Source organism: Scyliorhinus torazame, chromosome 16, assembly GCF_047496885.1.
Source record: "Scyliorhinus torazame isolate Kashiwa2021f chromosome 16, sScyTor2.1, whole genome shotgun sequence".
Lineage (NCBI taxonomy): Eukaryota > Metazoa > Chordata > Chondrichthyes > Carcharhiniformes > Scyliorhinidae > Scyliorhinus > Scyliorhinus torazame.
In genome coordinates, this window is record NC_092722.1 from 110045349 (window position 1) to 110069742 (window position 24394).

At 47.7% G+C, this 24394-nt stretch overlaps 1 protein-coding gene across 1 annotated transcript in view; it reads left to right on the top strand.

Moving 5' to 3' along the window:
- Nucleotides 1–21632, top strand: part of tmem26b (transmembrane protein 26b) — a 59484-nt gene extending 37852 nt beyond the window's left edge. The window contains exons 2-6 of the mRNA XM_072478828.1: nt 6–132; nt 13784–13879; nt 15666–15871; nt 15952–16028; nt 20707–21632. Coding sequence (XP_072334929.1) covers nt 6–132; nt 13784–13879; nt 15666–15871; nt 15952–16028; nt 20707–21047 — 847 coding nt within the window. The 3' untranslated portion in view covers nt 21048–21632. The remainder of the gene's footprint in view (nt 1–5; nt 133–13783; nt 13880–15665; nt 15872–15951; nt 16029–20706) is intronic.
- Nucleotides 21633–24394: the final 2762 nt, after the last annotated feature.

Sequence of the window (24394 nt, forward strand, 5' to 3'; positions counted from 1 at the left end):
AACAGATTTTCTCCAGCACTGTTTTTTTATCTAATCAATATAATACCTTCAGTGTGGCTCCTTGAACTGTATCAGCTTGATATCCGGATACACAGCTCAGACTGTTCAACAAATTCCTCTAATAAGTGTACGGTATGTTTTTCCTACTTATTTTATGACAAATATTGATGTTTTGCTAACTGAATTTGATACTGGTATTGAATGGCTATCAAGATAAACATTCTTTTGGTCTACACGTTTCCTTGTTGGTCCTGTTGCAAATGAATGCTATTTTTATTCATGTTGTGCAGCACGTTTTCAATGCATCATTTGGTGCATTTATTTTATTGTGAAGTGAGTTACCATCTTATCACTGCAGCATCTTACCTTCCAAAAAGTATTAGATGCAAAGCAGTCAGCTAACCAAGGACAATCACAACAGGTACATAATTAAAGTAAGATGGGCAAATTTGACAGCACCAATGGAGCAACGTTCAATAAGTCTGGATAAAGCGAGAGAGGAAATAAATGCAATAACTATCACGAGAGAAAAAGTATCAGGGAAACTAATGGGGCTAAAGGCCAATAAGTCACCTGATGGGTTGCATCCCAGGATATTAAATGAAGTAGCTACAGAGATAGTGGATACACTGGTAGTAATCTTCCAAGAATCCTTAAATTCTGGGAAAGCCCCTGAGGATTGGATAACTGTCAACATAACACCCTTATTCAAAAAGGAAGGGGCAGCACGGCGGTGCAGTGGTTAGCACTGCTGCCTCATGGCGCCGAGGTCCCAGGTTCGATCCCGGCTCTGGGTCACTAGCCGTGTGGAGTTTGCACATTCTCCCGTGTTTGCGCGGGTTTCGCCCCCACAACCCAAAGATGTGCAGGGTAGGTGGATTGGCTACGCTAAATTGCCCCTTAATTGGAAAAAATTAATTGGGAACTCTAAATTTATTTTTTAAAATGTAAGGGAGACAAATACACAGGTAACTCTGAGCCAGTTGGTTGAACATCTGTGATTGGGAAAATGTTTGAGTCCATTATAAATGATGACATAACAGAGCATTTAAAAATACATAATATAATCAAGCAGAAACAGCGTGGCTTCATGAAGGGGAATCATGCCTGACAGATTTATTAGAATTCTTTGAGGAGACAATGAACAGGATAGATAAAGGGGAAGCAGTAGATGTATTAAACTCTGATTTCCCAAAAACTTTCGATAAGGTGCTGCACAAAAGGCTACTTAAGAAGATAAGAGCCCATGGTGTTGGAGGTAGTTTATTCGCATTGATAGAGGATTGGCTAACTGATAGAAGACAAAGGGTTAGGATAAGAGGGGCATTTTCAGAATGGCAACCTGTAACTTGTGGACTGCCTCAGGGATCCCTGCAGGGGCCACAATTATTCACAATATATATTAATGACTTGGGTGAAGGAAATGAATGAACTGTTGCCAAGTTTATGGATGACACAAACATAGGGATATAGGCAGATTAAGTGAGTGGACAGAAACTTGGCAGATGAAATATAAAGCAGGAAAATGTGAAGTTATGCATTTTGGTAGGAAGAATAAAGGAGCTGAATATTATTTAACTGGAGAAAGACTTCAGAAAGCTGCAGCTCAGAGGGATTTGGGGTTCCTGGTGCAGAAATCACGAAAAGCTAGTCAGCACATAATTGGGACGGCAAAAGGATGGTTGGCCTTTATTTCAAAGAGAATGGATTTTAAAATTAGGGAAACCTTGCCAAAACTACACTATGTAGACCACACCTGGAATGCTGTGAACAGTTTTGGTCCCCTTATCTAAGGAAAGATATACTGGCATTGGAGGCAGTCCATAGACGGTTCACTGGGTTAATCACAGGTATGGAGGGATTTTCTGATTAGGCCTGTACTCATTGGAGTTTAGAAAAATGTGAGGTGACCTTATTGAGACATATAGGATTCTTAGAGGGCTTGGCAGGGTAGAAGCTGAGAGGTTGTTCCCTCATGTGTGTGTGTGTGTGGGGGAGGGGGTTAGGACCAGCGGGCATAGTCAAAGAGTAAGGGAGTCACCCATTTAAGGCAGAGATGAGGAGGAATTTCTTCTCTCAGAGAGTAGTGAATCTGTGGAATTCTTTACCACAGAGAACTGTAGAGGGTGGGTTGTTAAGGCTGCTCAAGTCCGAGATAGAAAGAATTTTAATCAGTAAGGGAATCAAGGGTCATGGGGGTAAGGCAGGAAAATGGAATTAAGGATTATCAGACTTGATGGGCTGAATTGACTACTTTTGCTCCTACGTCTTATGGTCTAATCTACCATTGATATTTATAATATAGTGGCCCAGATTTTACTGTACGAATAGCTGTGAGGCTCTCAGTACTTGCTGGTCTTAAAGACCAAATCTGACAGCAATTTATGGTACCGCATGTACGCAGTCCAAAGATGTGCAGGTTAGGTGGATTGGCCATGCTAAATTGTCCTTAGTGTCCAAAATTGCCCTTAGTGTTGGGTGGGGTTACTTGGTAATGGGGATAGGGTGGAGGTATGGATTTGGGTGGGGTGCTCTTTCTAAGAGCCAGCGCAGACTCGATGGGCCGAATGGCCTCCTTCTGCACTGTAAATTCTATGATACTATGATACTATAGGTCACCAACTCATTGGAAGGATGTAGGAGAACAAATCTGCAAGGAAATTACAGAGAGATGCAAAAAATTGTTTTGATGGGGGACTTTAATTATTCAAATAAAGACTGGAATAGTGCTAGTGTAAAGGGCAAAGAGGGCATGAGTCCCTCGAGCATGTTTAGGAAAGTTTTCTACAGCAGTACGTGTCCAGTCCAAAGTGAAAGAAAATATTGTAAGACCTGGGCCGGGATTCTCCGAGCCCGCGCCGGCTCTGAGAATCGGAGTTGACGCCGACCTGCGACGGCGGGGCGCGATTCTCCGGCTACAGGAGAATTGCTGCCAGCCGCGTACGCACGATCGATGCGGCGCCGGTCGGGGGACGCTGAAAGTGGCCCCCACGGCGACTCTCCGCGTTCGACCGGCCGAGTTCCTGCCGGTGAGGTTTTAACATGGTTCCACCCGGCGGGAGCTCGGACCCACGGCCGCGGTGGCCGTCCTGGTGAGAGGGGGCGGGGTATCAGACTCCGGGGGGGCGCCTTCACGACGGCCAGGCCCGTGATCGGGGGCCACTGATCAGTGGACGCGCACAAACCGGGGGTGGGGGGGGCCTAGGGGCCTACCTTCTTCCGCGCCAGCCCGCTGTGTGGCTCCGCCATGTTGTGTGGGCCCAGCGCGGAAGTGACGGCCCCCGCATGCGGCAGTGCAGGGCCGCGTATCGGCGCCGGCGCTGTGTGGATAACTCCACGCTGTGCTGGCCCCCATAGGCCCCTGAATCACTGGCCCAAGAGGCCCGTTGACGCCGGCATGAAACACTCCGTTATTTACGCTGGCGTCAACACGTAGCCGCCGTATTGCAGAATCCCGGCCCAGGGGCAGGATTCTCCGACCCCCACACCGGCGCGTCGTGAATTCCACCCCCGCTAGCCGCCAAATTCTCCGGCACCGAAAATTCGGCAGGGGCGGGAATCGCGTTGCGCCGGTTGGCGGCCCCCCCCCCCCCGGCGATTCTCCGGCCCGCGATGGGCCAAAGTCCCGCTGCGACTGGCGTGAATCAAACCACCATCCTTACCAGCAGGACTGGCGGCGCGGGCAGGCTCCAGTGTCCTGGGGGGAGGGCGCGGGGCGATCTGGACCCAGGGGTGCCCCCACAGTGGCCTGGCCTGCGATCGGGGCCCACCGATCCGCCGGCGGGCCTGTGCCGTGGGGGCACTCTTTTCCTTCCACCTCGGCCATAGCCTCTGCGATGGCTGATGCGGAACTGACCCCCCCCCCCCCCGCACATGGCGGGGATGACGTCATCAGCCGCTAACACTCCCGCGCATGCGCGCACTTCCGCCGGCCGGCGGAGTCCTTTCGGCCCCGGCTGGCGGCGCGCCAACCACTACGGTGAGGGCTTGGCCCCTAAAGGTGCAGAGAAATCCGCACCTTTTGGGGCTGCCCGACGCCGGAGTGGTTTCTGCCACTCCATCCCGACGGGACCCCCCACCCCGCTGGGCAGGGGAGAACCCCGGCCCTGGTTCTTGGGAATGAGAAGGGCCGAGTAGACCAAGTGACAGTGGGAGAAATTTAGGAGAAAGTGATCATTATATCACAAAGTTGAGACTGACTATGGAATAGCATAAAAAATCCAAAGTAAGAATAAATAACTGGAAGAGATGCCAACCTCAATGGGGTAAGAACAGAGCTGGGCCAAATAAATTGGAGCCAAAGGTAGCCGGGAAAATGGTAGCTAATCAGAGCTGGGAAAACAGTAGCTAATCAATGGACTGCCTTTAAAGAAGACATGGTTCGGGCACAGTCAAGGTATATTCCCTCAAAAGGGAAGGCTAAGGCAAACAAATCCAGAGCTCCCTGGATGACAAAGGAGGTAAAAAATAAGATACAGGGAAAAAAAGATGAGCTTACCACAATTGTCAGTTAGATATAATTGAGAACCAGGCTGAATACTAAGGTTCAAAAGGGAGGTAAAAAAGCAAATAAGAGAAGCAGAGGAACGTGAAAGTCGGCTGGCAGCTAATATAAAAGAAATACCAACGCTTAAATAGTAAAAGGTCCGTAAAAGGAAAAGGACTAATTAGGGACCGAAAAGGGGATTTACACATGGGGTCAGGGGCATGGCTAGGACATTAAATTAATACTTTGCACCTGCCTTCGCCAAGGGAAAAGAGGTTACCCAGGTCATAGTGAAAGAGAATGAAATTCAATCACTGGAAAAGTTTAAAATTGATAAGGAGAAGGTATTGGATAGGCTGTCTGTACTTAAGCTGACAAAGCATTAGGGCGAGATGCGATGCATCCAAGGATACAGGGAAACAAGGTTAGAAATTGCAGAGGTACTGGCCACAATTTTAAGTCTTCGTTTGACTCAGGGGTGGTACCAGAGGACAGGAAAATTGCAAATGATAATAATAATCACTTATTGTCACAAGTTGTCTTCAATGAAGTTACTGTGAAAAGCCCCTAGGGTGCCTGTTTGGGGAGGCCGGTACGGAAATTGAACCCGCGCTGTTAGCATTGTTCTGCATTACAAGCCAGCTGTTTAGCCCACTGTGCTAAACCAGCCCCTTACACCCTTGTTCAAGGGAGCAAGAATAAACCCAGCAACTACAGATCATTCAATTTAACTTTGGTGGTGGGGAAGTTTACAGGAACTATAATAATTCAAACAAAATTAATAGGCGCATGGCCAAATGCGAATTGAGGACAGCGAGCATAGATTTATTAAGGGAAAACATGTCTTCCTAATTTGTGGGATATTGCTGAAATAATTTACATTTGTTGAAGCTTTTTGACTTGTACGCAGCAGGACGAAGAGCTTCGGCACGTGTCTTTTTTTAAGCACTATTCAAGTTCTGTGCTACAAAATGATTAACTTGCTGGAGTTGTTCCAAGAGATAACAGAGAAGGTTGATGAGGATAATGCTGGTGATGTGATATACATGGACTTCCAAAAGGCATTTGATACAATCCACTCAACAGATTGAGAGAAGTGTGTTTCATAAATAATTTCTTGTCTTCTACTTCAATGAAAATAGTTGGATTTTCAGAAATGTTTAAAATGTCCAGTTCTACCACAATGGAAGAATTCCTTGCTGCCTGCTGAGCAGTCTTGGCATCTATGCTGGGCTTTCTTTTTAAAAATAAATTTAGAGTACCCAATTATTTGTTTCCAATTAAGGGGCAATTTAGCGTGGCCAATCCACCTAACCTGCACACCTTTGGGTTGTGGGGGTGAAACCCACGTAGACACGGGTAGAATGTGCACACTCCGCACAGACAGAGACCCGGGGCCGGGATCGAACCCAGGTCCTCAGCGACATATTGTGCTAACTATTGTGTGACCGTGCTGCCCTATGCTGGGCTTTCATGCAACAATGCAAGCATCTCAAAATGGCAGCAGGCTGGTGTTTGCCTTTTGCCTAGTTTGACAGGCTTCCCTAAGGGTGGAACCACTGCCTGTGGACCTACCCAGTTGTAGCCACTTAAAATAGCCAACTCCTGATTTAAAATGGCAAACGGCAAAGGCTGATGGGAAAGTCAGCCAACAGGACAAAAACGAGCAGCTGCCGGTTGACTGTGTATTTACCTCTGGAAAGGCCAGACAAGATCGATACCAGCAACCATCAGCATAACAAAACACCAGCCATCTGCATACTAATGAGCAATCCCCAGGAACAATGAGCACCATTTAGACACATAAAGCAAAACCAGACTCTTCGGCGCCAGCAGAAGCCTACACAAAAGGAGACGAACGACCACCTCAAGACCGCCCATCGATCAGGAAACCACTCCAGCATTGGAGGGAATCGAACCAAGTGATTGGGACAAAGTCCAATCACTTGGAACCAGGTATAGGGTCCGCCCTGAAAGGCGGGAAGCCCCTGGGGACTATAAGAATTGAGCCCCAAGTTCAAGGCGCTGACTCGTCCACCTCTCTTCCAGCTCGCTTAACTCTTCAACAGCCGCTCAAAAACTGTAAGTCTTACTTTAACGCTCGCTATGAGATAGGCGCTCCTAGCTACCAATCTGTACCAACTTCGAATCCCGCAGGCTCAGAACCCGAACGAAAGGCCATTTGTTTCCCTGACCTGGTGGGCCAATTCCAAGTTAAGTATTGGCCTGTTAGCTGTAGAAGTAGCTTAGACGTAGAATTTGTACATGAGTAGTGATTACTGTGTGTAATAAATGTGCTTTGATTTAAATCTTACTAAGCGGTGTATTGGATTATTGATCAGTACTCGGACCTGAACCACGTGGCGGTATCATAAAGATACCTGGCGACTCAAGAGCAAAGGTGATAAAACCGAGCAATTAAACTAAGGCAAAAGTTAGCAACACAGTCTTGGTGTTGTGCCAGATTATAGCCTGGTTAAAGACTTTAAGCTCGGCCTGCCTCACACATGGCCTGCTTGATCCAATATAAGATCATCTTCGGTTTCCAAAAAATTGGGTTTTCATCCCTAGCCCCCCAGATTATTCAATCACAGATTACTCATCCTTCGTACAAGGTGCTTTCAAGGTGTTCTTCACACTAGTTCCTTTTATGACACCAATGTGTTTCTTGCAACATTTCTCCACGCTGCTACCATGTTCTGAGATGGCATTTCTATCCTGGACTCTAGGTGTGGGACGTGGTTAGTAGAGAGACTGTAAGCATACTCTGGTATCTGCTTTACACATGTTTACTATGTCACAACACGATGGGCTAGTGCGCAGTCAAATCCAGCCCCAGAATCACAAACAGCTGAAATAAGATTTTCTTTAAAATTGGTTGAAGCCAATAAACAGCAGTCACCAGGCTTGTAACTTTTAACACAAGCAACCTTTTATTATGCACAGTATTATAATTAAACGGACAGAAAATGTAACTGACTATCTAATACCCATGGTGTGTGGTTAGCACTGTTGCTTCACCACTCCAGGGTCCCAGGTTCGATTCCCTGCTGGGTCACTGTCTGTGTGGAGTCTGCATGTTCTCCCCATGTCTGCGTGGGATTCCTCCCGGTGCTCCGGTTTCCTCCCACAAGTCCTGAAAGATGTGCCATAATTTGGGCATTCTGAATTTTCCCTCAGTGTACCCGAACAGGCGCCGGAGTGTGGCGACTAGTGTGCCCCTACTTGTCAGTGGTTGAGAGGTTTGTGTTGTGGGGATGGGGAACCAGCCGGCAGACTTCGGTATTGGGCCGCCCGCTCAAAATGGCAGCCCGATAGCGAGATTCCATTTGGAATCCCGGGAACTCCCTGCCATGCATAGATTTGCATGGCAAGGGAGAAGGAATTGTTCCTGGGCGCCGCTCCAAGCGCCAGCGCAGACCTACTCTGGTGGGAGAACTTTAGTCTCCAAAACGGAGAGTCCTGCGCAAAATGTGATGGTCATACCAGGGGACTCGGAGGCTATTGTAGCCCTCAAGTGGTCAGGGATATGGCAAGGCGGTCCCCTGCGGCTACACCCTGGCAGTTCCAACCTGGCAGCACTGCCAGAATGCCAAGTTGGCAATGCCAAGGGTGGGGTCTGGAGGGGGCATTTGCATTTGATGATCCCACAGTGGCGTGTCGTGGGGCAGGGGAGGGGGGGTGCAGCAATTGGCTGAGGGTGGTTTGAAGGGAGACCCATTGGGAAGGCTCAGCCCCAATGCCAGCGATCCTTTTGGGTGGGGGGGGGGGGGGGGGGGGGGTGGCTGCAGGTGGGGAGGGGGGGCTGATGCCAGCTAGAATAGTGGCAGGGAGGGGTGACCACCGAAGCCCGATGTCAGCGATGGTAATGGGGTGGTGCACTGAAGCTGCGAATCTTGCGCTGCTGGTGGGGGAGGGATATTACTGCCACTTTGAGATCAGGGCGTCCTTCAAAAAGAGCTCACAATCTCTGTGAAGCTGGCCTTGCCGGCGTGCTTAGGCACTGCCCCTCCAAAATGATTTCGAATTGTGGGTGGATTGCACTGCGTTTACTGCTGGAGACCACGTTTTGAATTCTTTTTGAGAGAATTGAGCCCAATGTCTCCGGCAATTGCAACTTTTGGGGCTTGTTGTTTGGGCACAACTTTTTTTTAAAGCAGAATTTAAATTCCCAAAATGCCAAAGTCGATTTTCTGTGTAACACAGGCTACTTGTCTAGTGACACAACCACAATGCTTTGTATCCCACATGTGTAAATGTACATGAGACGCCCATCACAATCTACCCTATTCACACTTAGGAATTTAGGAATATAGGAATGGGTCATTGCCTCCTATCTTTCAACCAATATACCATTCAGATCAATAATTTGCCTTTAACCCCATGAACCTCAGCTTCAGCGTGTGAAGAGTTAAATGGGAAAGATGGCCAAACCATGGCTTATGAGGGAAATTAGAGATAGTATTAGATCCAAGGAAGAGGCATACAAATTGGCCAGGAAAAACAACAGACCTGAGGATTGGGAGCAGTTTAGAATTCCGCAAAGGAGGACCAAGGGATTGATTAAGAAGGGGAAAATAGAATATGAGAGTAATTTTCCGGGGAACATAGGAAATGATTGTAAAAACCTCTGTAGACATCTGAAGAGAAAAATATTGAACACAAATGTAGGTCACTTACAGTCAGTAACAGGGGAATTTATAATGGGGAACAAAGAAATGATTGACCAACTAAATACATGCTTTGGTTCTGTCTTCACTTAAGGAAGTACTTAAGGAAGTGGCCCTAGAAATAGTGGATGCATTGGTGGTCATCTTCCAAGATTCTGGAACAGTTCCTGCAGATTGGAGGGTAGCAAAAATAACCCCACTTTTTAAACAGGCAGGTAGAGAAAAAAACAGGGAATATAGACCAGTCAGCAGTGGGAAAAGTTCTAGAGTCCATTATAAAGTATTTAATAGTAGAGCACTTGGAAAAACAGTGGCAGGATCGGACAGTCAGCATGGATTTATGAAAGGGAAATCATACTTGACAAATCTATTGTAATTCTTCAAGAGTGTAACTAGTTGATGACAGGGAGCCAGTGGTTTATTTGGACTTTCAGGAGGTTTTCGACAAAGTCCCACATAGAGATTAGTGTGTAAAATTAAAGTGCTAGAAAACTGGTAGTCAGGCAGGAAACAAAGAGCAGGAATAAATGGGTATTTTTCCGAATGGCAGGCAGTGACTAGTGGGGTACCGCAGGGATCAGTGCTGGGACCCCAGCTATTTACAATATATATCAATGAATTAGATGAGGGAACAAAATGCAATATCTCCAAATTTGCAGATGACACAAGGCTGGGTGGGAGGGTGAGCTGTGCAGAGGATGCAGAGATGCTGCAGTGTGATTTGGACAAGCTGGGTGAGTGGGCAAATGCATGGCAGATGCAGTATAATGTGGATACATCTGAAGTTATCCACTTTGGTAGCAAAAGTAAGAAGGCAGATTATTATCTGAATGGCTATAGATTGCTATAAAATATATAAGAAACCTATAAAATTCTGACAGGGTAGATGCAGGGAGGATGTTCCCGATGGTGGCATTGTCTGAAATTAGTGGTCATAGTCTCAGGATACGAGGTAAAGCTTTTAGGCCTGAGGTGAGGAGACGTTGCTTCACTCAGAGAGTGGCAAGCCTGTGGAATCTGGTACCACAAGAAACAGTTGAGGTCAAAACTTTGTATGTTATCAAGAAGGAGTTAGATATGGCTCTTGTGGTGAAGGGGATCAAAGGATAGGGGGGGGGGGGGCAGTGGGATCAGGCGATTGAGTTGAATGATCAGCCATGTTCATAATGAATGGCTGAGCAGGCTCGAAGGGCCGAATGACCTCCTCCTGCTCCCATTTCTATGTTTCTACGAGGGACTTTATCAAATGCCATCTGGAAGTCAATATAAATTATATTTGTACACACACCCCTTTCCACTGCTTTATTCATCCCTTCAAAAAATTCAATTACGCTCGTCAGGCATTACCTACCTTCGCAACATCAGAGGCCTGGTTTAGCACAGTGGGCTAAACAGCTGGCTTGTAAGGCAGAACAAGGCCAGCAGCGCGGGTTCAATTCCCGTACCAGCCTCCCGAACAGGCACTGGAATATGGCGACTCGGGGCTTTTCACAGTAACCTACTTGTGACAATAAGCGATTATTTATTTATTTATAAATCCATGCTGAAAATTTTCAAGGTGTGCAGTCATCTGCTGCGGAATTGTCTGTTGGTCGGATCCTCCAGTCGGCTGGCAGCACACCCATGGTTTCCGACGAAATGGGGTGGCCACAATGGGAAACCCATTGATCAGTTGCGGGAACGGAGAAACCCGTTGCCGGAGGGGGCGGCCAGGCAGGAAACGTGGCTGGCAGACGGGAAAACCCCGCCCCTGATCTTTAGTTATAGACTCCAGCAATTTTTTGAAAACAGATGTTAAATTCGCCGGTCTATACTTTAATTTCCTGGTTTCCCTCTCACCTTTATTAAATAGCATGGTGACATGACAATTTTTCAAGCTGAAGGACTGATTCCTCCCTTCCTGACAATTTATTGATGCCTTGTCTTCAAACCACTCTTGTCTTTGACACTGATTTCAATCACGTGTACTTAGCAAACGTATCTTGTGTCCTACTCAGATTCCACAAGCTGCAGAAGAAATTTTGCAATTGTCTGTCTTTGCTCCTCTTGTCATTCGTACATTTAAAAAAAAAAAAATTTTTATTCAAACTTTTTCACAGATTATCACAACAGAAAAATAGAACCCCCCCCCCCCCCCCTTTACACAAATAATAAAACAACAAGAACAAAAGTGCATAAATAAACAAATAAACGTTAAACAGTAAACAATAGTGCATCCCCTACCAGACACAAACTTCCCCCCCACCCCCCGGGTTGCTGCTGCTGACCATCTCCTAACGCTCCGCCAGGAAGTCTAGGAACGGCTGCCACCGCCTGAAGAACCCTTGCACAGATCCCCTTAAGGCAATTTTCACCTCCTCTAATTTAATAAACCCTGCCATGTCACTAATCCAGGATTCCACGCTTGGGGGCCTCGCATCCTTCCACTGAAGCAGAATCCTTCGCCGGGCTACCAGGGACGCAAAGGCCAGAATACCGGCCTCTTTCGCCTCCTGCACTCCCGGCTCGTCCAACACCCCAAATATTGCAAGCCCCCAGCTAGGCCTAACCCTGGAATTCACTACCCTTGACACCGTCCTCGCTACGCCCCTCCAGAACTCCTCCAACGCTGGACATGCCCAGAACATGTGGGTGTGGTTTGCTGGGCTGCCCGAACACCTCTCACATCTGTCCTCACTCCCAAAAATCCGGCTTGCCCCCGGTCATGTGCGCCCTGTGCAGCACCTTAAATTGTATCAGGCTGAGCCTCGCGCAAGAGGAGGAAGAGTTTACCTTTCCCAGTGCATCCACCCACATACCCTCGTCGATCTCCTCCCCCAGCTCCTCCTCCCACTTACTTTTTAACTCCTCCGCCGAGGCCTCCTCCTCCTCCTGCATCACCTGACAAGTTGCCGAGATCCTACCCTCTCCAACCCACACCCCCGAAAGCACCCTGTCCTGGACACTGCGCGCCGGCAGCAGTGGAAACTCCACCACCTGTTGCCTAACGGACGCCCTTACCTGCATATATCTGAAAGCATTTCCAGGGGGGTGTCATTCGTACATACGTTACTGTACCATTTGAGATGTTCATCATCACCTTCAGCAAAGACCCAGAATGGCATTAATAGTTGTTACAGATGTTTAAATGCACACAACATTACATTAGGGTTTTAACATGATTAATTCAAAGTGGTTCTCTGTCATATAGCTGCTCTGACTAAGGAACAGGCAGATACGGGCGGCACAGTAGTACAGTGGGTAGCACTGTTGCTTCACAGCACCAGGGTCCCAGGTTCGATTCCCGGCTTGGGACACTGTCCGTGCGGAGTCTGCACATTCTCCCCGTGTCTGCATGGATTTCCTCTGGGTGCTCCAGTTTCCTCCCACAAGTCCCGAAAGTCATGCTGTTAGCTGAATTGGACATTCTGAATTTTCCCTCCGTGTACCCGAACAGGCGACGGAATGTGATGACTCGGGGCTTTTCACAGTAACTTCATTGCAGTGTTAATGTAAGCCTACTTGTGACAATAAAGATTATTATTACTACTAAAACATGTACTACAGCACAAGGTAAAAGGCCTCAAAATTCTGCCTTGGACCAAAGGTGTAAATTAGTGCCTTCAACCAGAGTTCCAGGTCATTACCACTTGATGCATAAAACATCTCACAATCCCCCCCCCCCCTCAACCTTCCCCCACCACCGTATCTTTTCATGAAAACTTTACATCTGTCCCCCTAGTTCTTGTACATTCTGCTAATGGGAACATCTTTTCTTTGTCTACCTTATCTAAAACCTGTAATAATCTTGTACACCTCTATCGAATTTCCCCTCAATCTCCGCTGCTTAAGGCAAACAACCCCAACTCCTCCAATCAGACCTTGGAACTAAAATCCCCACCTCTCAAGCCAATCTGACAAATCTCTCCTGCACCCTCTCGATGACATTCTCATTCCACCCCAAGTCAGATGACCCCACTGGATGCAATGCTCTGGTTATGGCTTAACCAGAGTGTTATAAAGGTATTCCAGCATTACACACGGTATTTTTCTATCAGGAATTTTCTGGTAAATGAGCAGATAATCTGCTTTCCTGACATTGAGTGGGGGGCTGAGGGTGAGGTGCCCTGGGGGTGGGGGTGGGGGGCAGCAGTGTTGGAGGGTAGTTCGTGGGAGTGCAGTTTATCTGATGGCTTGGAGCTGAAGATTGCAAAAGGTCTTCAACCTTGGCCAATATGCCACTGATTGCTCTCACAAATATCACAGCTCCCCACAGACATGGGGGAGCCACCCCAGACACCAGGGGTGCCCAGAAATGTTGGGGCTTAATTGTTTGTCATTTGGCAGTCAGTTCGGAAAGAACAGGGACGGCAGTCAAGGTTGACAAGTTGCAAGAAGGGCAGGACAGTGGGTAGGTAGGACACCACGCAGGGTGGCAATGAAGGCAACAGGCTGGTCTTGTGAGGTCCAAATGCCAGGGCTGAGCTGCTGAAGGAGCCCTCAATTTGATGGTTTGTGTGGCTTGTCCACTTACTTTCCGACACACACACCAAGAGATCATTGAATGAACACTAATTCTAGAGTTCTGCAATGTGTGGCTTTCTAAAGACCCAGACAATGCCATTAACGTATGAAAATTCATTTACAGCATTTTGTTCATTCAACTGATCAAATCTCCTACAATCTTTCAACTGAAGAGCAACCTGTGAAAAGACCAGAGAATTCGAGTAATTCAATCGACGTGGTAAATCTATTTGCTTTTGCATTATATGTTTCTGCATAAAACACCAATGCTGCTTACGAATTTCACCTTGCTTCATTTTTCCCCTTTTTCCAATAAACAATAAAATACTTCAACAATCAACCCAGTAAAAACATGTGCACAAACATAACTCTACTTCAGGGGCGTCATTCTCCGACCCCCCACCGGGTCGGAGAATGGCCGTTGGCCGCCGTGAATCCCGCCCCCGCCCCCCGCTGAAGTCTCCGGTACCGGAGATTGGGCGGGGGCGGGAATCGGGCCGCGCCGGTTGGCGGGACCCCCCGCTCAATTCTCCGGCCCGGATGGGCCGAAGTCCCGCCCAGAAATTGTCTGTCCCGCCAGCGTAAATCAAAGCTGGTATTTACCGGCGGGACCAGGCGGCGTGGGCGGGCTCCGGGGTCCTGGGGGGGGCGCGGGGCGATCTGACCCCGGGGGGTGCGCCCACAGTGGCCTGGCCCGCGATCGAGGCCCACCGATCCGCGGGCAGGCCTGTGCCGTGGGGGTCACTCTTTCCCTTCCGCCTCCGCCACGGCGTCAGCGGCCGCCGACAGTTTCCCGCGCATGCGCCGCATTTCCGCGCCAGCTGGCGGGGCAACAAACGCCATTTCCGCCAGCTGGCGGGGCGGAAATCCCTCCGGCGTCGGCCTAGCCCCTCAATGTTGGGGCTCGGCCCCCAAAGATGCGGAGCATTCCGCACCTTTGGGCCGGCGCGATGCCCGTCTGATTGGCGCCGTTTCTGGCGCCAGTCGGCGGACATCGCGCCGTTGGGGGAGAATTTCGCCCGAGATCTCTGGGGCGACATTCTCAGACCCCCTGCCGGGTCAGAGAATCGCCAGGGGTTGGCGTGAATCCCGCCCCCGCCGGTTGCCGAAGTCTCCGGCACCGGATATTCGGCGGGGGCGGGAATCGCTCCGCGCCGGTTGGCGGGCCCCCCCGCTCGATTCTCCGGCCCGGATGGGCCGAAGTCCCGCCGATAAATTGCCTGTCCCGCCGGCGTAAATTAAGTCACCTACCTTACCGGCGGGACAAGGCGGCGTGGGCGGGCTCCGGGCTCCTGGGGGGGGCGCGGGGCGATCTGGCCCCGGGGGGTGCCCCCACGGTGGCCTGGCCCGCGATCGGGGCCCACCGATCCGCGGGCGGGCCTGTGCCGTGGGGGCACTCTATTCCTCCGCACCGTCGGCTGTACCGGTCCCCCATTGCCGGTGCGGAGACGAACCCCCTCTGTGCGTGCTCTGGGATGACGCTGGCACTCCTGTGCATGCGGCAACTAGCGCCAGCCGGCGGAAGCCCTTCGGCACCGGTTGACGTGGCACCAAGCCCCTTCCGCGCCGGCCAGCGCGGCGCAGACCACTCCGCCGCCGGCCTAGCCCCTGGAGATGCGGAGGATTCCGCACCTTTGGGGAGGCCCGATGCCGGAGTGGTTCACGCCACACCTTCGCGCCGTTGTTGCCCGCCCCGCCGATTTCTGCAGAATCCAGTCATTGTTCCTTAAATCGACTCGATCTCAATTCTGTGAACATGCAATGTAATTTCAATTATAGAGAATTATCCGCCTCCCCAGCCATGTGTTTCTTGGCGCGCCGTCGCTAGCAATGGGATTCTCCGTTCCCACCTCTGGTCAATGGGATTTCCCATTGTAGCCACCTCAGGCCACTGGGAAAGCTGTGGGCAGGGGTGTGGAGAATCCCGTCGGCGGAGAATTCACCCCAGAGTCCCGTAAATTCCTTGCATTCTCTCGTCTCATTTCTTGGCTTAAATCATTTTTCAGGTCATCAACTTTTTGAATTCCACACTCGACTGGAATCTAAGCTTTCACCAGACACTCCTGATCCTGCTGATAATAGGGAAATGGATACTTCCTATGGGCGTTGGAGTCAACCGAGACCAATTATCCCAGCTCCTTCTGACATTTGTCGGGATTGCTGCCGATATACTGGAGTTCAAGAGTGAAACCCTGTCGGAGAAGGAGGTCAGGTGGGCTACAGAGCAGAAAATAGCATCAGTGTGATTGGAGTTATGCATCATTAACTAACTAGCTGTAATGGTGATTTCAGGTGCCATGCTGAGCTGGTATATGCCATTCTGGCTATTTGGACATGGAGTATGCTACAGTTTCCCTTGGACCTTACAGGTAAATTTTAACAGTGCTCTCTATTCTCTCTGAATATTTTGTGTATAGAATTTACAGTGCAGAAGGAGGCCATTTGGCCCATCGAGTCTGCACCGGCTCTTGGAAAGAGCACCCTACCCAAGGTCCACACCTCCAGACTATCCCCACCCAACACTAAGGGCAATTTTGGACACTAAGGGCAATTTAGCATGGCCAATCCACCTAACCTGCACATTTGGACTGTGGGAGGAAACCGGAGCACCTGGAGGAAACCCACGCACACACGGGGAGAATGTGCAGACTCCGCACAGACAGTGACCCAAGCCGGGAATCGAACCTGGGGCCCTGGAGCTGTGAAGCAATTGTGCTATTCACAATGCTACCGTGCTGCCCTATATGTTTGCAATGATCATTTTCATGTATATTTTGTGTTTTGGAAAATGCTTTTATTTAGTTTTTGCAAGAGTATAACATGCTATGGTGTTGGTTCATGCAGTGCGACGTGATGGAGCATGTTATTTGTGGGCTTGGTTCATGGAATAAGGTGTGGTGGGGACATTATTGCTTTGCGTTAGTTCATGCCATAAGGTGCGACAGGGATGTCCAGGCTCAGAGCTGGATTGGTGTCACCAACAGGGTATAGAGTAAGATAGAGAAAGAAGAAACTGATCGAATCCAACAAGCACAATGAGTGGAAAAGAATAAAGAGTGTGGGATGTGCATCCAGAATGCTGAGTGCGACACCTTGTAGCAAGAAACTATCCACAGTAAAATGGGCAAATCTGTCAATGGGTAAAATGACAGAAGGTAAGTGCAAGGTATTTAAAATAGAATTTAACCTAATACAGAACCAATTTCAGTTCAACTTGCCAAGAAAAGCCAAAAACGAGAAAAGCGGTAAGAGGCAACATAAACCAAAGAAAGATCCTTGGAAAAAATCAAGACTATAAGTCCATAAGACATAGGAGCAGAGTTAGGCCACTCGGCCCATCAAGTCTGCTCTGCCATTTAATAATGGCTGATATTTTCTAATCCCCATTCTCCTGCCTTCTCTCCATAACCCTTGATCCCCTTATTAATCAAGAACCTATCTATCTCTGTCTTAAAGACACTCAGTGATTTGGCCTCCACAGCCTTCTGCGGCAATCTTCCCGTACCAGCCTCCCCGAACAGGCGCCGGAATGTGGCGACTAAGGGCTTTTCACAGTAACTTCATTTGAAGCCTACTTGTGACAATAAGCAATTTTCATTTCATTTCATTTCAAAGAGTTCCACAGATTCACCACCCTCTGGCTGAAAGAATTCCTCCTCGTCTCTGTTTTAAAGGATCGTCCCTTTAGTCTGAGATGGTGTCCTCTGGTTCTAGTTTCCCCTAAAAGTGGAAACATCCTCTCCACGTCCACTCTATTCAGGCCTCACAGTATCCTATAAGTTTCACACAGATCCCCCCTCATCTTTCTAAACTCCCAACGAGTACAGACCCAGAGTCCTCAACCGTTCCTCGTACACAAGTTCTTCATTCAAGGGATCATTCTTGTGAACCTCCTCTGGACCCTTTCCTAGGCCAGCACATCCTTCCTTAGATATGGGGCTCAAAACTGCTCACAATACTCCAAATGGAATCTGACCAGAACCTTATACAGCCTCAGAAGTACATCCCTGCTCTTGTATTCTAGCTTTCTTGACATGAATGCTAACATTGCATTTGCCTTCCTTACTGCTGACTGAACCTGCACATTAACCTCAAGAGAATCGTGAACAAGGACTCCCAAGTCCCTTTGTGCTTCTGATTTCCTAAGCATTTCCCCATTTCGAAAATAGTTTATGCCGAAGATGTAGCGGTCCCTGGAGACAGGGAGAGGTACAAAGAAACAGCAAAAGATAACAAAACAGATAGTAAGAGCTATGAAAAGGGAATATGATAAAAATATAATATGCAAGGGATACCAAAATGAACATAAAAATGCTCACAGTTATATTCGAAAAATGTCCGGGAGCAATGGGAACCCCTTGAAAATTGGGCGTAGAGATACTGTCAATGAAAATAAATAAATGATGAACATGTTGACTGATTGCTTTGTAACTGATTGCTCAGAAGCTACAGTGGGGGAAAGGGACGTCATTCTAAGCATCCCAGGGGGTCTAATATTGAATCAGGGATAGGGGCTCACAAGAATTAATGTGAACCAAGTAACAACAATGAAGAATCTAATTGCACTAAAGAGTGACACATTCCCAGAATCAGATAGTTTCTATCCCAGGATTTGAAAGGAAGTAGGTGAGAATTTTCCAGATGCCCTAACTATAACCTTCCAATGCGTTCTCAAATCAATAACCCTTTAGTTATGAAAATTTCACATAACTCTGCTATTTAAGAAAGTTCAAGTGTTATTGAGGAATTACTTGAATGTAATTGAGTACGGCAAAATGTTTTCAGCCCCTCTGAGAGAGCCAGCCAGCATTTATAAAGGTACATCATGTGTGGTGAATCTGATAAAAGTTTTTGAAGAAAGTGTTTGAATCAGTGGACAGCAAGATGTCCATGGATGTTATGTATATGAATGTTCAGAAAATTTCTTACAAGAGTTTGTTAACTAAAGTTGAAGCTCATAGAATTGGATGAAAATTATTTACCTGATTAAGATATTAACTTCGCCTCAGAAGACAATGGGATAATGATGAGGTACTGTAATTGGCAAGATGTGGCAAATGGTATACTACAGCAATACATGTTGGGGCCTGAACAATTCACTGTATTCATTAACAATTTAGATGATGGGACAGAGAGCCACTGTGAGTTTTTCCATGACAGAAAGATTGGAATCATTTTAAGCATTGGAGATGGAAGCATCAATTATTAAGAGACAATAATAGATGAAGTGAATGGGCAAAACTGTGGCAAATGAATTTCAGTATGGGCAGGTGTGAACATAAGAAGGATAGGACAAAGTACTTTCTGTATGGTGAAAAGCTAGAAACAGTGCAGGTCCAAAGAGACTTGAGGGTCTAGATACCTAGAACATTGAAATGCCATCAATGGGTACAGAAAATAATCGAAAGGGCTCATTGAATGCCTTTTTTTATATAGCTAGAAGACTAGAATACAAAGTGGTAGAGGTTAGGCTTCAGCTATACAAAGCCCTTGTTGGGATATAGAGTTAGGTCACAGATCAATCATAATCTCATTGAATTATGAAACAGGCTTGAGGAACTAAATGGTCCATGACTCGTTCTGTGTTTTGTATGGTGCTAGTTGATGCAATGAGATATATGATGGGGACTTGCTTTGTGTTTCTGAGGTTAATAATTGAAGTGTGATGAACTTGCTCAGTTTACTTAGTGTGACTGATGGATGAAATGTCATTGGGGACTTGTTGTATTTTGTGTAATCAAACCTCCTCCATTGACCCAGAAGGTGAAGCTCTTGAAATCCACTTTGGACAGGCCCAGTGAATGGAGACCAGAGCTCTGGCAGACTTCTGGGCTAATATCTAGTGAGGTACTTGTGTACATTGAGTACCGGTGATGTCCCTTTATTGTATGAATTGAGCAGAATATAAAGTCATCCTGCCATAAGGGACATATAAAGATGGTTATGGCCATGGAAGAAGTGTGTGCATTATGGCCTGTCAGACTTAAATAGCCGCCAAATCCTTCCATTACCTCACATTGTTTTCCATGGTGAGAGTGTGAAGATATAAAAACAACGGGCAGTTTTCCCACCCCATTGCGCCCTGCACCAATCCCGTTGCATCTGGCGTTAATCCCATTGCGCACAGTGGGAAAGGCCCAAAATGGGTTTTATGCCAGGTACCAAGCCAATTGCAGGTCACCCGACTCATGACGTGCAGCGTGATCTGGATCATGCCCCGAAGGTAGTCATATATAAAAGATCCAATAGGCTCATTTAAATATGCACAGTTCATATGAGGCCACATTCACCTGGGCCACATTGACCTGTCTCCTGGAAGTCACCGGCGAAGCCTCACTCGGGCGTGGATTAGTACTGGTCTCCGCTCAGAGGCCATTGGCAGGGGTGACAGGTTGCCACTGCCAGGTTGCCAGGGCAGTGCCCAGGTGGAAGTTTTGCAGTGCCAGGTTGGTACAACCAAGGGGCGGGACCTGAGGGGGGCCATAACCATTAAACGGGGGTGAAGGTGGGGTACGAAAAGTGGGGGGTTGAAGAGGGGGTTATGAATGGTGGGAAGGTGAAGGGGGGAGCCTGAAAGTGGGTTGCTGAAAGGGGGAGCAATAAAGGTGGAAGGCCCCTCAGCAGAATATTCCTGAAAGTAGGTGGACGATGCCCAAAGCCCACGATCATGGATGGATGTGGGGCAGGGTCACCCTCATGCCTGGGTGATGGGGGGTATCACGCTAACCTTTAGTGATGGGGGAGAGGTTGCTCCTCGGTGGTCGAGGGTTGGGCTGTTGCCCATGTCTGCCGGGGGTCTCTGTATCCATGGCTGGTGGACCCTCAACTTCACTTTGAGATCGAGGCACCCTTTTTGGAGGCGGTCTTGGGATTTACTGATGAGAAACTTCCCAAGCTCCAAATAAATGACTTAAGTGTTGGTGAATACCGGTCTGGATTGCACCAAAAAACCCAGCGCGAATCACCCCACTAAAATCGGCCAACAACTCAAAAAGCATATTAATTTCAAAACAGTTCTAAAATTTATGTTTGCTTATCAAATTGCAGTGCTGCAGAAAACTGAAGGACAACGTCCACATGGGAACACTTCAGACCGAAAAGCACATCTGTTCAAAAATAGCGCAGATCTCTGGAATATTACCATAAGTGTATTGATACAAGACGGACCCTTCTTTATTTTCCGCTTGTTCCTCATGTTCCATCAAGGGATTGTTCACCAGATGCTTTTGTTCTTCACAATCAAGAATGCTTTGGTACTAACACTACAGTTTTACCGGCTGACCCTGATATATTTGGAAATGCGGCAGCCGTGTAAGGAACAGCAACAGACCACGACTGAAGTCAATGTCTCCACATGTGCCACCGAGATGGATGACATTGTTGAGTAGCTGCTTGGGAATGAGGGTTGAGATGGCGTGTCAACGCGTGGATTCATTCCCTCATTACAGCCCTGGGGATATCAGTGTAGATTTGGTGGTCAGGTTTCTGGAATGCGTATTGAATCCCCAATCTTCTGACTTCAGTTGGAATGTATTATACCCAATTTGTTTTATCCTGTTTAAATATGCTCTGGGATACCTCATTCTGAAGATTTTGAATTGAGAATCATTATTACTTTGTCAGGAAACGCAAAAGGAAAACAAAAATATATTCATACATGTTTTTGGTGCTCAGCAAGGAAGCTGAGACAAGAAAGACTGACTTGTATTACTGCTTAGCAGAATAAATGTCACATTTTGTGTCTCCTCACATTCCAAAGCAATGATTAGATCGAAACAAGTCTGTCATTTAATAATAGAATGTGTTGTGCGTTTTGTGAATGTTATGAAACACACAGTATTTTTTCTGTGTCAACTCAGTGTGTGTTCTGAGGACAAGAAACAAACTTTGAAACAATGCTATGATTTTTTTTCTTGAGTAACAAAAGGCGATTTGATAAACAGCAGTGGAGCAATAAACCCCAGTTCAGTCTATTCGTCCTCTCAATGAACTGTTGATCTCCGCCAAACTATAATGTTTCAAGTGAAGGTTCATAATTTCCCCTCGAGGCTGTGAATGAAATCAAAGGGATGGCAGTTCTCACTGGGATGAATTGCTTTTAAGAAAATCGTCTGTAATGTGGTGATTTGCATCACTGTATATAGACAAGGGGTTGATGTAAATACACTACAACTAAGTAACCACTAGAGGGAGCACCAGAGATGTAATGACATGCAGACATACAGCCAATGGGTCATTACAACAGGACACAACCAATAGGTAATCAGGACACCCAGAGGTGGCATTACCACACGGGGGCACTTCACAATCCATATAAAAGGACAGGGCACACATGCTCTGCCTCTTTCCACAGACAGACATCTGGAGAGTACATCAGGATTGATCAACAGCATCACACCCAGCACGTGGCTTAGAGCAGGCTGGTAAAGATGGACTGAGTTACTACAGCTAGATTAGCAGAGAGTCAAACTCATTTAAGAACTGTGTTAATAGTTCAATAAACACATTGAACTCATTTCATAGTCTGGAGCTTCCTTTGTCAAAGCATACATCAAGGAAGCAGCTTATGCTACACGAAGCAGCATAACACAACATGATACCAGGAGTGCCTGTTACACTCAGTTCAACTCAGCAAGATCCGTGACAACCAACAACTGAACACAGGCACGATGATAAAGATTCCGGTTCCTAATCCACTCAGGTTCCACGGCAATCTCATGGCGTTCATTCAAGCAAATATTTCAGCTTTACATGTAAGCATCCGACCTAACTGGCATGGCCGATGCTGAGAAGATTGCTCTTCTACTCACCATTGCAGGTGAACATGCAACAGAGATCTTCCGCTCCTTTAAATGCTCCAAAGGGCAGGACAGAACACGATTCCAGACAGTCCTGGACAAATTTGAAAGCTACTGCGAGGTAAACACAAAAGAAATCGGTACAACTGGCGCCAATACTCACCACGAGGCAGCGGTAGGGTTGCAACAGAAGCAAACGGCAATTTTGATTGGCAGCCGCCTTGCGCGTACCCAGCCGGACCAGTCCGCACATGCGCAGTTCCCGGGAAGACGCAAACCGTCAAAACAATGTTTTGCGCATGCGCGAGAAGCCATGCATGTGCAGTTGCGAAAAGAGCGCACAGTAAAGGAAAAACGATTTGCGCATGCGCAATCCATTCCTACGCTTTACGTCATGACGTCAGAGGCCCCCGGATCACGCCCACTTAAAGGGGAAATGTTAGAAAATTAAAAAGAAGTGTTTTAACGCCGCAAAACACCATTCTTTCACCTCGAAAGACAGAACAATGCCTGAACTTTTACTAGCAGTTGAAATCAACCTCCGCAGAACCCTGCAACAAGCAGTTAGCACCGCCCGAAGAGATGATTCGGTCCTTGAAGACTACCACTCAGACGATGATTTCTTCCTTGGACACAGAGAGCGCAATGACAATACCGAAACCAAAGAAGGTAATTGGTTTATCGAAGAATACTACTCAGACATGGCTGAGTTATTTGGATATGCTAATCACAGCATCAGCAACACAGTTGCAAAGCTCAACACAACTCTACTCATGGTAAATGAATCCAGTACCATGATGCCATGGCAGATCGTTGATATATTGGATGACAGCAACCTGTCAAATACCCACGAAGAAGACAAAGCCCTGATGCCACGCGAAAAGTGATCCATGCACCACGAAGAGTCCTCGACACTACACAGAGGGTGGTCCATGCACCACGAAGAGTCCACGACTCCACACAGAGGGTGGTCCACGCACCACGAAGAGTCCCCGACTCCACACAGAGGGTGGTCCATGCACCACGAAGAGTCCACGACTCCACACAGAGGGTGGTCCACGCACCACGAAGAGTCCACGACTCCACACAGAGGGTGGTCCATGCACCACGAAGAGTCCCCGACACCACACAGAGAGCGATGAAAGACTCCACAGCGAGACCACTGCATGACTCCGTTGAGAGCGCACAGATCGACTCCACAGCGAGACCACTGCACGACTCCACACAGGGAACGATGCCAGGCTCCACAGAGAAACGAATACAAGCCTCCACAGTGAGCTCGTTGACCACAGTGGGAGCAACTCAAGACTCCAAAGCGCAGCCCATGCATGAACAAGACCATGAAGGTCTATCCATCTTATCTGAGCAACCAGCAGCAGACGATGCAAGTCTACCATGCTCACGTGAACAACAGGAAAACTGACAGACTACCCAGATTACTTGAGCCACCAGAAGAAGACTGACAGTCTACCCAGCTCATCTAACCAACAAGAAGACACTGATGGTTTACTCACTGTATGTGCGACAAGTGACAAAGGCTTCACAATTCCCATACAAGATGTGCAACATCACAGCGAGACTGACAGATCTCAGCTCGTATGCACAGAGGCATTCGGCAATCCAAGTGCAACTACTCGTGAGCCCAGTGCGACCACGTCAATTGAAACCTCATCCACTCGAGCCTCTCCACAAGAAAATGAAATCTTGAACATATTACTCCAGCCGAGGACCATCAACAAACCAAAGATGATTCAAGTGAACCGGACCATCAGGAAACCAAAGATGACTCAGGTGAACCAGAACGGACGCCAGACGGGGAGCATCGACAAGCCAAAGATGATTCAAGTGAACCGGACATGACTCCAGACGGGGAGCACCGAGGAATCAAAGACGAAACGCTCAATGAAACAGCAGATGCCACAAAGGACACTGATATA